This window comes from Calliphora vicina, chromosome 3 (assembly GCF_958450345.1).
Source record: "Calliphora vicina chromosome 3, idCalVici1.1, whole genome shotgun sequence".
NCBI lineage: Eukaryota > Metazoa > Arthropoda > Insecta > Diptera > Calliphoridae > Calliphora > Calliphora vicina.
The window spans coordinates 38,835,283-38,848,283 of NC_088782.1; the positions used below are offsets into that span (position 1 = coordinate 38,835,283).

Here is a 13,001-nt window from a genome sequence, read left to right on the forward strand (position 1 = left end):
ACCAGCTTTTAGTTTTTCTGGAACCATTCTTGAAAGAAAGTCAAAACATGGACCAGTTTTATCTAATGCCTTCATATACTGCTTTGAGAGTCTCAATTTGATGTGTAATGGAGGCAAAATGATCTTATCTTCGTTGAATGATCAATAGGCACAGCTACATGATTATTACCAATTTCTAGTAAATAACATTTTAAACTTCGCTTTGAACTGTCCATAAACAATATCCAATAATCAGCTTTGCAGCTTGACAGTGCCATTTTCGTTAATAGGCCACCGAAATCTTTACAAAAAGCTACAACAATTGCTGGACTAAAAAATGGAAGATGTTCTTTTTCGCGATCACAAAGAAATGAGACTTTCGTACCTTGAGTTAAAAGATTTCTTTCTTAGAGTTTAAAGCTAGATGCTCAGATCTCTCTTCGAAAGGTCAAATTCTCTTATCAAGTCTTTTAAGGAATCTTCTAAAGGACATGTTCATCCAACATAACTTCCACCATATCTGAGTCCGACAAATCTGATAGATGTTGATTCATAGGAGATGATACGACGCCTGAGTACAGTATATGTCTTTTAGCAGACGATAAGAAGATGTAATTTTAATTATATTCATACCATTTAAAGTGTCTTTCAATAGGGAATCGCTTAATTCCTTCGTAATAGAAGAAGGAGCTCCAACACGTTCACAAATGCATGTTTCTCAAAACATAAGTAGAAACCCAATATTTTTGGAGAATCTTTTCAAATTATTGGTAACGAAATTTCGCTAACTGTTGCCATGTACATGACTCCTCTATTGCTGCCTCTTGTAAAATTTTAGTTCCTATCAGGTTGGTCACAATGATCATGAAAATAAAGTTTGTGTTCAATTCAGCATTGCCGGCACAGATCATTAAGTGTCAAGTGATTGTAAAATCATATTCAAACTCAGCGATAAATAGTAGGAGAAGATTTTTCACTGAATGTGTTAAGTACCTTAAATATGATGTGGAAGTCGTCACAATTATATTCACAAGAAAAACAATATTAAAGACTATAATGATGTACTTGTTTTATATCTATCAATGATGTATTGGTAGTCAGCTTGTGGCACAACATGATGCAGCTTGCAAGTGCATGTTTAAATGAATACATGTGTGTAGAAATGTAAGACTATTTACATGGTTATGATTGATGTTTGCAGCTGCATTTAGACAATTTTACACAAAAACCTAAACAAAAAATTAAAACTTTTTCTAAAAAAAAAAATAAATAAAACTTTATGACGTACATCCTTAGCACATCTCTGCAACTTTTACACACTTACAAGTGTTGTCTATTTATGGCCATATTGATGATCTTGCCTTGTCGATCATCATCATCTGTTGTGTTTTTTTCCACGCTTTCTTTGCAACATCAACACCCATCATCATCACTATCATAATTTGTAGCCCAAACAATTGCCAGATTCTATATATTTCACATTCTTACTGGGTGTGTATTGCACAAATGATTTCTATGCCGCAGTTGTTGTTGCTGCATATTTACCTCTGCTTTCGAGAATTTATAGTCTTTAAAATTTGTTTATTTTATTTATTGGCAAATTGCAAACTCTTTGATCTATTGCACAAAAACTTTGAGACAAATAAGAAAAACATTAGCCTGATGTTTTCATGCAAAATTTTCATAGATTTTTAATCCAGCAAACATTTGATGGAAATTATAAAACAGAAAACGAATCTCAGCTCAATGAATTTTAATGACACAACAAAAACTTGGTAATAACTTGCAATTACTGAATGACTTACTTTTCAATGAGTAATTCAATACTATTTTATATTTTAGTAAAATTGTTTTATGCTAATTTCCCAATTTTTAATTTGATAAATTCACTGAAATTTATTGTTGGGGGATAAGCTAGTTCCTATGCGCATTTCACTGGTTGCTTAGGCCAGATCATCAGGAAACCTTTTCCCAAAAGGCTTTAGAAAAACTAAAGATATTATACAAATAAAACTATAGAGTGTTTGAGAATTACAGACACTCAAGCTTTATTTGTAAAAATATCAAAGCTTAAACAAAACACCAACAATATACCGTGATTTATCTTTTCTAAAGGTAATTTAGTAATGGCTGACATATAATCTGATATATAAGCAGGCTATCTGTTTTGGTATTGCGAAGAACCTTTGGTGTACTAATGGAGTCCAACAGAACTTGGTGGCGAGAAGAGGCTTGAATCCGATTCAGAAATGGAACACATCCCAGAAGCCGAGTTCTTCATTATGGGGACTGACACCCGGTCGTCATATATAAGTATTTCCTAACAAATGTAGTTTTACAAACAGAGATCCTGGCAATCTTGAAAGCCTCTAAATTGATAATGTTTAACATTGCGTTTAGGTGGGAGGGTAGATGGCGAGAAATTGCCGATCTGTAATTTTTACAGGAAGATTATCTAAAGGTATCTGAATGCGACCAACAAATCCTGGCCCTATGCTGAAGCGACATAGACTTAATTATCTGGGCAGCCGCTCCTCTTGAAGGGAATTTTATTGGATCCTACAGGTTTCTGACTGAATGTGTGTACAGTATTCATTAATTTTCAGAAGGAGATTTACACTATCTTTTATGCGATAAAAGGAGTTTGAGGTGAGGGACAGTCGGTCATCACTCATTTTCTTATCAGCACATAAAATGTGGTTGGGAGTTCTCGCTGACTCTGTTGCATCTCAGAACAGAGTCAACAAGCGGTTAAAATTGTTCTGAATATCATTCTACGATGAATCATCCCAAATAGATTTTTTTCTCCATTATTCCTATTGGGAGCATGTCCACAAAGCATCTCCATCTCAAATGATTTGTTGCAGTTGTTTTCCCTAGTTCTTGGAGTATCGTGCGTCTCCATGTATTCTTTAGCCAACCAAGGCTTCTTGAGCCTCGAGGGTTCCACTCTAGCTCCATCCTTGTTAGACTGTCAGGATTCTGTCTGATATTATGGCCGATCCACCTCCATGTCCTACGTGTTGCTGATGTTGTTAGGCCGGAATATTCTTGTTAATAAATACCTGCAGCTTTTGCATGATGTTTCACTGCCGTACAACAGAGTAGACTTTACACATTCGTTGAATATTCCACAGTGGGGCAGAATTATTTTGTAAATAATTCTGGCATTGCTAAACGGCTGGTGTGATTGAGATAATTTGACGCGGGCATAGCCAAGTACTATTCGAGTTTAAGTTATTAAAATGGACCCTACAAATGCTTCAGGGGCGACGCTATGGTGGCTCAAAGTAGGTACCTTCGACATGTAACGTTTTTAAACACGTGCTATTTTTTTGTTTACCATCCGATTTTGACCGAAAATTTAAAATTTGGGTCAAATGTTCTAAACTCCCAAAGCTTGATGTGTTCCCTATTTATCCCCAAAGTATTCTAAGCTTGGCTCGTCTGTATATTTGTGAGTTTCTTCATATTGGTTGTAGTCTTCAGAATCCCACTCTCGCTTTAATGAGTCTGTTATTCGTTGAAACTGCACTGCCTAGATAGCCAGGACTCTCACACATTTTATTCGGAATGGTTTCAATTCCGTAGTTTTTATTCCGATCGATTTCGTTTTATGTTCTTCAGATTCCGTAATTTTTATATCAAAAATTATTTAATAATTCTATATTTCTGATTTTTATTTGACAACGTTTTTAATGTTAATACAAATGTGAAGTTTGTGGTACAGAAATTGATAAAAAATTTTACAAAAACAAATAAATACAAAGAAATATCAATTCCACTTTGAAAACTGAAAGTGGTTTCATTCCGAAATAAATTTTCGTTTTACTTTTTCTGAAGAAGCAAAATGCGGAATTAATTCCACTTTCGATCGGAATAGAATTCTGTGACAGGCTTGAACAGAAGCTTTCTACGTATTCAACTGGTTGGCCTTGTAGCATGATGTTATCGGTGCTAACGTTTTTGATTCTCATAGCTTCGGTTTTCTTGATATTTATCTAAAGTACAACATTGCCTGTAAATTCTAAATCTTCTACTTTTGCTTGCATGTTGGAAATCTTGTGCGAGAGTAGGCAAATATCATCCACATAATCTAAATCCTCGAGTTGGCGTGAGAGGCTCCATGTGATTCCTCTTCTCTCTGAACAGACTTTGCGTGAAACAGAGGCCTTCCTAAAGGCCTTACTTTGCAGACACAATGACACCCAACCGCTTTGCAAAACTGTTTCAATTTTACACAACGTGTCATTGTTAGCGAAGGCCTTGCATACAACACTAATATAAGATATACTACAAGGTATATTTGAAGGTCTTCCGTTGAAGGTCTGTAAGGAGACCTTCCACGTAATTCTGAATAAAGCCATTAAAGTTGGTTATTAGGGAAAATATTCTGAATTTAGCATGAATCCTAAAGAATGGACTTTAAAGTAACACGTGAAAATTTTAAATAAACGTTTGTTAGACCTGCTTTTGCAATGCATTTTTGAATGTGTATGCAGGTATTTAGAAGGAGAAGCAAATCCCTTCTAGAATATCTTCTGGGAGTAGGGAGGCTACAATGGATATCGGATTTTTTAGAAGGCCTACAAAGTAATGCCGCAGAAATTTGTTTGTGAAGAACTGATAGTACTGCATCCTCGTACATAGCTCTGATCGTTCGATTCATTTTCTGGGGTACTCCTTTTCTTCTCAATGATTTCCATATGGCAATCCCTCTGATGGTATCGAAGGCTATCTTGAATTCTACGAATAGTAGATGCATGGGAGTACGCCATTGTTCGAGATTGTTCTAATATAATGCGTAGAGTGTTGGCCTGGTTTAAGTAGCTCCTATTTGCACGGAAACTTAGTGAATATGTTAAAGAAAATATCGTATCGTTTCTACTCTTTGATATATAATATATATCATATTTGAAGGCTGTATAAAATATTCTTTGGGACGTGCTGTATTGAATCCAATCCAAATGATATTGGAAAAAAATTAAACCAGGTTGAAATTAAACACTAAGGAGTCTAGACAATTTTATACTGTCGTTTTTTTTAAATAAAACTATTCACTGGGTTACATTACATATACCAAGATATAATATATGCGCGAGTTTGCAATTAGGTTAGTGAGTTCCATAGACACTGTTTTAAAATATTTAGAAAAATTTGTTTTCCATATTTTCTAGATGATCGTAAAACATCAAATCAAATCATCGTGGAACTTTGATGGCTGTATATTTAATGTAAATATTTTCATAACCTACTAAATACTTTTACGAAGATGATTATTAAACGATTCTGTTTATATTTGTAGTAATCAGAAAATAATTTTTTTATTTACAATTTCATTCTAAAACTCTATATAAAAATATACTAACGACATAACTGTTATAAAATTGTAGTATTCGAAATATTATCGCAAATCTTGGTGATAATATAAAAAAAAAATTTTTGAACCACCGTAGGCCCGACATATATAAAAAAAATAAAAAAAGATCGTGCTAAATTAAAAAAAAAAAATAAATAAACCTAAATTACTCCTGACCTAAAAGTGATAGCCTACATGTGTATGACCGTTTTTTGTAGATCTTCTATAGGACAATTTATATTTTAAATATCAGCTCATTCGGATTATAAATAGATTTTTGGCGATTTTTTTAAAAAATGTGAGACTTAAGGTGACGTGTAATTTTGCTAATTAAGCGTAAAGAGGTTTATTTACATCTTTGGTATCTTTGGTGACCCCCACTGAAATTTTCCGGCAAAAATGTTCGTCGAATATTTTAGTCCTTAAATGTCCTTTTTGAAAGGACTTTTTTTCATTTTCTCGAAAAAAGGATCAAATTGACCCCTAAGGATAGGAGCTAAAGGGTTAAGATCTTCCACAAAAATGATCCCCATAAAATTCCACAATATAACTCTGACAATAAGAATTCTCTTAGACATTAACTTACAACATTTTTTTCAGTTAGTATACTGCTCCCTTCGAGCAAAAAATGAAAATTTTTACCCACTGTAAAAAAAAATTCAGAGCAGCTGGACTATAAGTTTATTCTACAAAAATTCTCTACTCAACATGCCCTTTCAGAATTATAGGTTCGCTATTCTGTTCCAAAAATGCTGTTGGACAGTGTAGTCAATTGACAATAAAGCAATTCTTTTGTTTTGTATGTTTTGTTTTCTTCTTGGTGGAAAGAAGAAGTCCATGTCTCATCATGGCTGGAATTTATTTAAATTAAAATTTACTTAAATTTTATATTAACTACAATATTATTTCATAACTAGCTGACCCGGTGCGCTTCGCCACCCCAATTAGAAGAAAGAAATAGTACTATCAAGTCTCACTTTGTGAATCTAATTGAAAATGTCTAATTTCATATTTCTGGGTCCATTATTATAGAAAATGCAAAATGTGTTCCTAATTTAAAATTTTTAGGTTTATTATTATAAAATATTCAAAAAGTACCATTGCAATAAGGAAATAGTACCATTGATTATCATTTTTAAATTCGCATTCACTAAACCATAACCCGTCAAGTTTGAATTTTAGATTTGTATATCATTTCCTATATTATCAACTAATTTTGTTTCTATAATACATAATATTTAATAAATTATCACAAAACCGAAACGACAGTTTTGAAATTCTTCGATTTTTTGGAAACTCTAGGTCCATTATTATAGGAAATTCAAAAAAGTACCCATGAGAATAAAAATAAGTATGCCCTTGAATTTTCACTCACTTGGGACCATATACGCCTAATTTTATATTTCTATGTCCATTCTTACAAAAAATTAATAAAGTACCATTAGAATATATAAAAAGTACCAAAAATCCCCCACTTGTGGTTTTCCACTCACTCGGGTCCATATAAGATTAATTTCATGGCTTTAGGTTCATTGGTGATGAAATTACAAAAAGTACCATTCGAATAAAGAAAAAGTACCAAAAAGTCTATTGTTATAGAAAATTCAAAAAAGTACCATTAGAAATAAAAAAATTACCAAAAAGTCTCTCCCTATAATTCTCCCTCACTTAGGACCATATACGCTTAATTTCATATTTTTATGTCCATTATTACAGAAAATTCAAAAAGTACCATTAGAATATAGAAAAACTACCAAAAAGCAGCCACTTGTGGATTCCCACTCACTCGGTTCCATATAAGCTTTATTTCATGTTTCTGGGTTCATTGGTGAAGAAATTTCAAAAAGTACCATTCGAATAAAGAAAAAGTACCAAAAAGTCTCCCCCTAGAATTCTAACTCACTTAGGACCATGTATGCTTAATTTCATGTTTTTAGGTCCATTTCTATAGAAAATTAAAAAAAGTACCATTAGAATAAACAAAAAGTACCAAAAAGTCTCCCACTAGAATTCTCACTCACTTAGGACCATATATGCTTAATTTCATATTTCTATGTCCATTATATTATAGAAAATTCAAAAAAGTACCATTAGAATATAGAAAAAGTACCAAAAAGCACCCACTTGTAGTTTCCCACTCACTCGGTTCCATATAAGCTTTATTTCATGTTTCTAGGTTCATTGGTGAAGAAATTACAAAAAGTACCATTCGAATAAAGAAAAAGTACCAAAAAGTCTCCCCTTAGAATTCTCACTCGCTTAGGACCATATATGCTTAATTTCATGTCTCTAAGTCCATTGTTACAGAAAATTCAAAAAAGTACCATTAGAATATAGAAAAAGTACCAAAGAGTCTCCCCCTAGAATTCTCACTCACTTAGGACCATATATGCTTAATTTCATATTTCTATGTCCATTATATTATAGAAAATTCAAAAAGTACCATCAGAATATAGAAAAAGTACCAAAAAGCAGTCACTTGTAGATTCCCACTCACTCCGGTCCGTATAAGCTTAATTTCATGTTTTTAGGTTCATTGGTGAAGAAATTACAAAAAGTACCATTCGAATAAAGAAAAAGTACCAAAAAGTCTCCCCCTAGAATTCTCACTCACTTAGGACCATATACGCTTAATTTCATGTTTCTAGGTCCATTATTATAGAAAATTCAAAAAAGTACCATTAGAATATAGAAAAAGTACCAAAAAATCCACACTTGTGGTTTCCCACTCACTCGGTTTATATATAAGCTTTATTTCATATTTCTAGGTTCATTGGTGAAGAAATTACAAAAAGTACCATTCCAATAAAGAAAAAGTACCAAAAAGTCTCCCCCTAGAATTCTCACTCACTTAGGACCATATATGTTTAATTTCATGTTTCTAAGTCCATTATTATAGAAATTTCAAAAAAGTACCATTAGATGAACAAAAAAGTACCTATAGTACAGTTCACACAATTTGGTACCTAAATATTATCCCCTATTCCTAACACTAACTTCACTCAAATACATATCAGCTAACTTTAATGTCGATAACTGAAATAATTTAAAATTTTAAAAAAGTACCATTAGGAGAAAAGTACCATTTCCCTTTTCTTACTTGAACACCCCTCAAGTTTGAAATTTAAAAATATTCCATTTTGCCAAAATTGTTTATGCTGCAGGCATGTATCAAAATATTAAAATCTGTGTTAATGTGCCCAAGAATAAATATGTTTTAAAAAAAGTACCAAACTGTTTACCCGGATTTGGCCCAATATACACCTTGGTACTCGAGTTCCAAATAACACCCTGTTAGTTAATTTTTGTATGAATCCAGGAACCAACGTTAAAAAAAAATTATCAAAATTGGCTTAATAATTTCAAATATAATGTATTTTCCCGATTTTATCCCCTTTTTGGTACCTTTTTTATCCCCATTGAGGTGGTACAATTTCATTCAAATAAATTTCTGTAACGTGGAGGGAGGTCATAATAAAATATTCGTATGTCTATGTCAAATTATAGAAAAACATATTTTATGAAAAAGTACCAAAAATTAACACAATTTTTATCCCTTAAAGGTTCGAATTTCCAAAAAGTACCAAACTTATATTTTTTATTTTTTGTTAATTAAAGAATACGATTTAAAATTTGTTTCTATGTTTATTGGTTTAAAAGATACATAGGGTGCAAAAAAAGTACCAAAATACAGTTTTTACCCGTTTTCTCCCCTAAAAGTTTCGAATTTCCAAAAAGTACGAAACACCTGTCAGCTTATTTTTTAAATGGAGTAACATGCTGTTTTAAGTTTTTTTGTATCTTTATTAGTTTTGAAGATATAAGGTTACCGAATTTACCCGTTTTTACCCTTTTTTACCCCCTAAACGTTCGAATTTCCAAAAATCCCTTCTTATCGGATCGTTTTGGGGAGGGAGGAACCCACTGTTAAAATTTCGTGATTCTAGCTTCAGCCGTTTGGGCTGTGCGATGATGAATCAGTCAGTCAGTCAGTCAGTCAGTCAGTAACGTTACTCTTTTATATATATAGATTATTATCACATATAGATAAACGTCTGTGTTTATCAAAGTGTATTTTCTCCAGAGTGTAATCGAAATTTTCCCGTAAATCTTTGCAAACTGGAAAGAAAAAACTAAATATTAACAAAAGAATACATAGGAGAATTTCTCAAACTATACCTATTTTAAAGCCATAAATATATATAATCTTCAAAGAGTTAGGAAATTTCGGACTATTTATTAAATTATCCAGAGCTTCACGTGACAGCCAACCCAAACAAATCAATTTCAGCTGACGATTTTTGTCTACGAAATCAAGCCAGAAGTCAATGGCCACTTCAAAAGCTTGTGAAGGAATTTTTACACATTTAATATTCTGCGAACATTTAAAAGCTTCTGGAGGATATGATTTTGAATCCGGTTTATAACACAGCTCATCGAGGGTAAAGTCCGTTAGGGAAACATGATCGCTTAGCAGCTGACTAATATATGACCAGGGACATTTTAATGCTGGATATCTGATAGTTAAAGTACGCAATGATTTCAATTGTAATAGCAAATCTAGTGGTATGAAACCTGACTTAATTTCCAGGTTTTGTAAATTGAGACATTTTAAAGTGAGCGGTTTCATTGTCAGTCCATAACCACCGTGCCAGATTAGGGAACGTAAATTCTCATTGTTTTCATAAGCTCCTTTAAATGCAGGTGTTTTCAATATTTCGATGTTTAAAAATTGAATTTTCTTTGATATGGGGAAATCTTCAAATGTACCTTCGTATGTTGTCCACAAGGAAGCAACCTTTATCAAATTCATTTCGGTAAGAATTTGGCGCAGGTTTTTGTGGGTTAAACCTTCACAGATTTGCAGATTCAATTCCTCAATACTGCTTAACAAGTGAAAGTTTGTGACATTTTCAAATGTTATGAAATTAAAGGATAGCTTTTTTAATTGCTTACAAGTATTGGCTAAAATAATCAGCGTAGCATCCTCTATATTATGGCCCACATCTTGCAATGTTAAGCTTAGCAGATTTTCAAAATGACACAAATAGCTGGGAAATTGTATGCCCCATTTTGTTTTACAAAAGCTACAGGAAATTTCTAAGTCCAGCAAGGAGTTCTTCAAATCATTGTTAAATATCTGAGAATTTTCATCCGCTTCTATTTTGTATTTCAAAAACAAATGTTTAATGTTAGTTTTCATGAGTTGACAAAAATCTTCATAATTCAGCATTTCTTCCATATTACTGCCCAACGACAAATATTCAAGTTGCTTCATTTCCAGTAAAGTGTTAACGGCCAGATCTTGTGGAAATACAAACAAGCTGCACTTGTCATTGAAACAGTTGTAAATGCATAATTTCTTCAATCGTTTGCAATGACAAGCCACACTCTGTAATTCCGTTTCAGTTACAATCATATTATTGTAGCTGAGTGATGTTAAATTTGGAAGTTGGCTGATATTTAAGCAAGAATTGCAATTCTCTAACATCTTTTTTATATCAACACCAATTTCTGCCAGTTCTATAAGACTTAATTCCAATTTTTTAATATACTGTAAATTTAGATCTTTAATTTCGCGACCATAGAAGTTAAAAAACTCGGTAAGTTCCGCTAAATTTAATGCCAAAGTATTTAATTGTGTCTCATTTCTAACATAATAATTTGGTGGATCTTTGATAATAATAACTTTTGCATAATCCACCGTCCAAATAAAGTTGCAGAATATATATTTAAATTGTAAGTTAACTTGGGCAAATTTCTATTGTTCCCCAAAACTTAAATGTTTAAAAATCAATTTCAATATTTCTATGTTTGTTGTGAGTTTATCGATACCTTGATGATTCATTGTAGCGATTATTGTCTGTCTATAAAAAATTCAGAAAATGCTGTAGCAAATTGTTTATTCACAATTTTTTTTTTTGAGGAAACAGTAACTGCACTCGAGAATCTAATTAAATTTGAATTTGTACAGAGTTATGTTTTAAAGTTGCTAGTTTAATAGCTACTAAAAGTCTTAGAAATCTTTGTTTTTTTAAACAAAACGTTTGATTCAATTTACTCCTTGGCAAGCGGTTGGTTAATTATACCCTACACCACCATAGTGGGGAGGGTATTATGCGTTTGTGCAGATGTTTGGAACGCCCAAAAATATTAGTCTAACACCCACCTTAAAGCATACCGATCGACTTAGAATCACTTTCTGAGTCGATTAAACGATGTACGTCCGTCCGTCCGTCTGGTCGGCTGGCTGGCTGTCCATGTAAACCTTGTGCGCAGAGTACAGGTCGCAATTTTGAAGATATTTCGATAAAATTTAGTACATATTATTTTTTCGGCCCATGGACCAAGCCTATTGAAACTGGCTGAAATCGGTCCATTATTTCACCTAGCCCCCATACAAATGTCCTTCCGAAATTGGACTTTATCGGTCATAAATGTTTAATTTATAAATTTATCTCCACAAATTGCGCTCCAAATAAGTTTTATATATACAAAATTTATATCACCAAATTTTGTTACGATCGGTCCATAATTAGTCATAGCTCCCATATAGTCCCGCTTCCGAAAATCACTTTAACGTGCATAAATCGCTTAAAAATTTTGGTATACTCACAAAATTCAATATAGTAAACTTTCATATAGACACAAATCACACGACCTAATTTCATGGTGATCGGTCCATAATTGGTCATAGCCCCATATAAGGTCCGCTTCCGAAAATCACTCAAAAATATAAATTATTGAAATTTTAAAAGAAAAATGTTTTTGCTCTTTTAGTTAGTGTAGAGTATTATAAGGTCGGGCTTGACCGAGTTTGAGTTTTGAATTTGATAATTTTGACAATTGAATATACAATTTTCGTTATTGGTTGAATTTCAAATACAAAAATTATTTGAATTTAATTTAGCTTTTCAAAAAGTATAAATTCATTATACATCCTCTTAGAATTTTTTTAGATAACTGAAAAAGAATAAAAGTACCTCGAAAAAACGCCTTTTTTAATTTTTTTTAAATTCAAATGCATGTAACTTTGGAGTCAGTCATGGTTTTTAAACAATTCTTCCTTTATTTGATATATACATCTGTTGTTAATCCTATAAAAGAGAAAATGGAGAAAATCGGTAAAGATTTGGAACCGCGGTCTTCAAAAAACTGGAGTAGGGTGGGTAAAAATGATGAAAATTTAATTTTCAAATGCGGATATCTCCTAAGCTAGAAGAGATAATTGATAGCTACGGAACACAAACGAAGAAATAGTATCATTTTTAGAATTGACCATACCCGAGGTGTCCTACTTTGGGGACCTTTGGCCCAGCTCCTGGTGCGCTCATGAGGCCCAGATTCAAAACAAAGTAAGGGTTTAGAAGTTAAAGATTTATTTCCCTCTTTTTTTTCTCATACCACTGTGCTCTGTCGCACACTTGGAACCATCAGGGATACAGAAAAGCATCTGTCAATAAAGCCTTTGGGTTGAAATAACTAAAACGTAATTTTCTTAATTAGCGTATCTTCGGAATCTTATTGCCGTTTCTGTATAAATGACTCAATTAAATAACCAGCCATACATTATTAACTTGCGGTTAACATTGATGTATAACTTGAACCACAATATACAAATACTTTCTTTTAATTTATAATATTTCTCTTTTATTATTTATGC

General features: G+C 32.6%; 1 protein-coding gene across 1 annotated transcript; it reads right to left on the reverse strand.

Annotated features, from left to right (window-relative positions):
• Positions 1-9,236: 9,236 nt before the first annotated feature.
• LOC135955038 (uncharacterized) lies at positions 9,237-11,277 on the reverse strand. Its single transcript, XM_065505313.1, has 2 exons — positions 9,518-11,277; positions 9,237-9,457 (listed from the first exon to the last, which is right to left on the reverse strand). Exons 1-2 carry the CDS (start codon positions 10,827-10,829, stop codon positions 9,357-9,359), a joined length of 1,413 nt encoding a protein of 470 aa, XP_065361385.1. The 5' UTR covers positions 10,830-11,277; the 3' UTR covers positions 9,237-9,356.
• Positions 11,278-13,001: the final 1,724 nt, after the last annotated feature.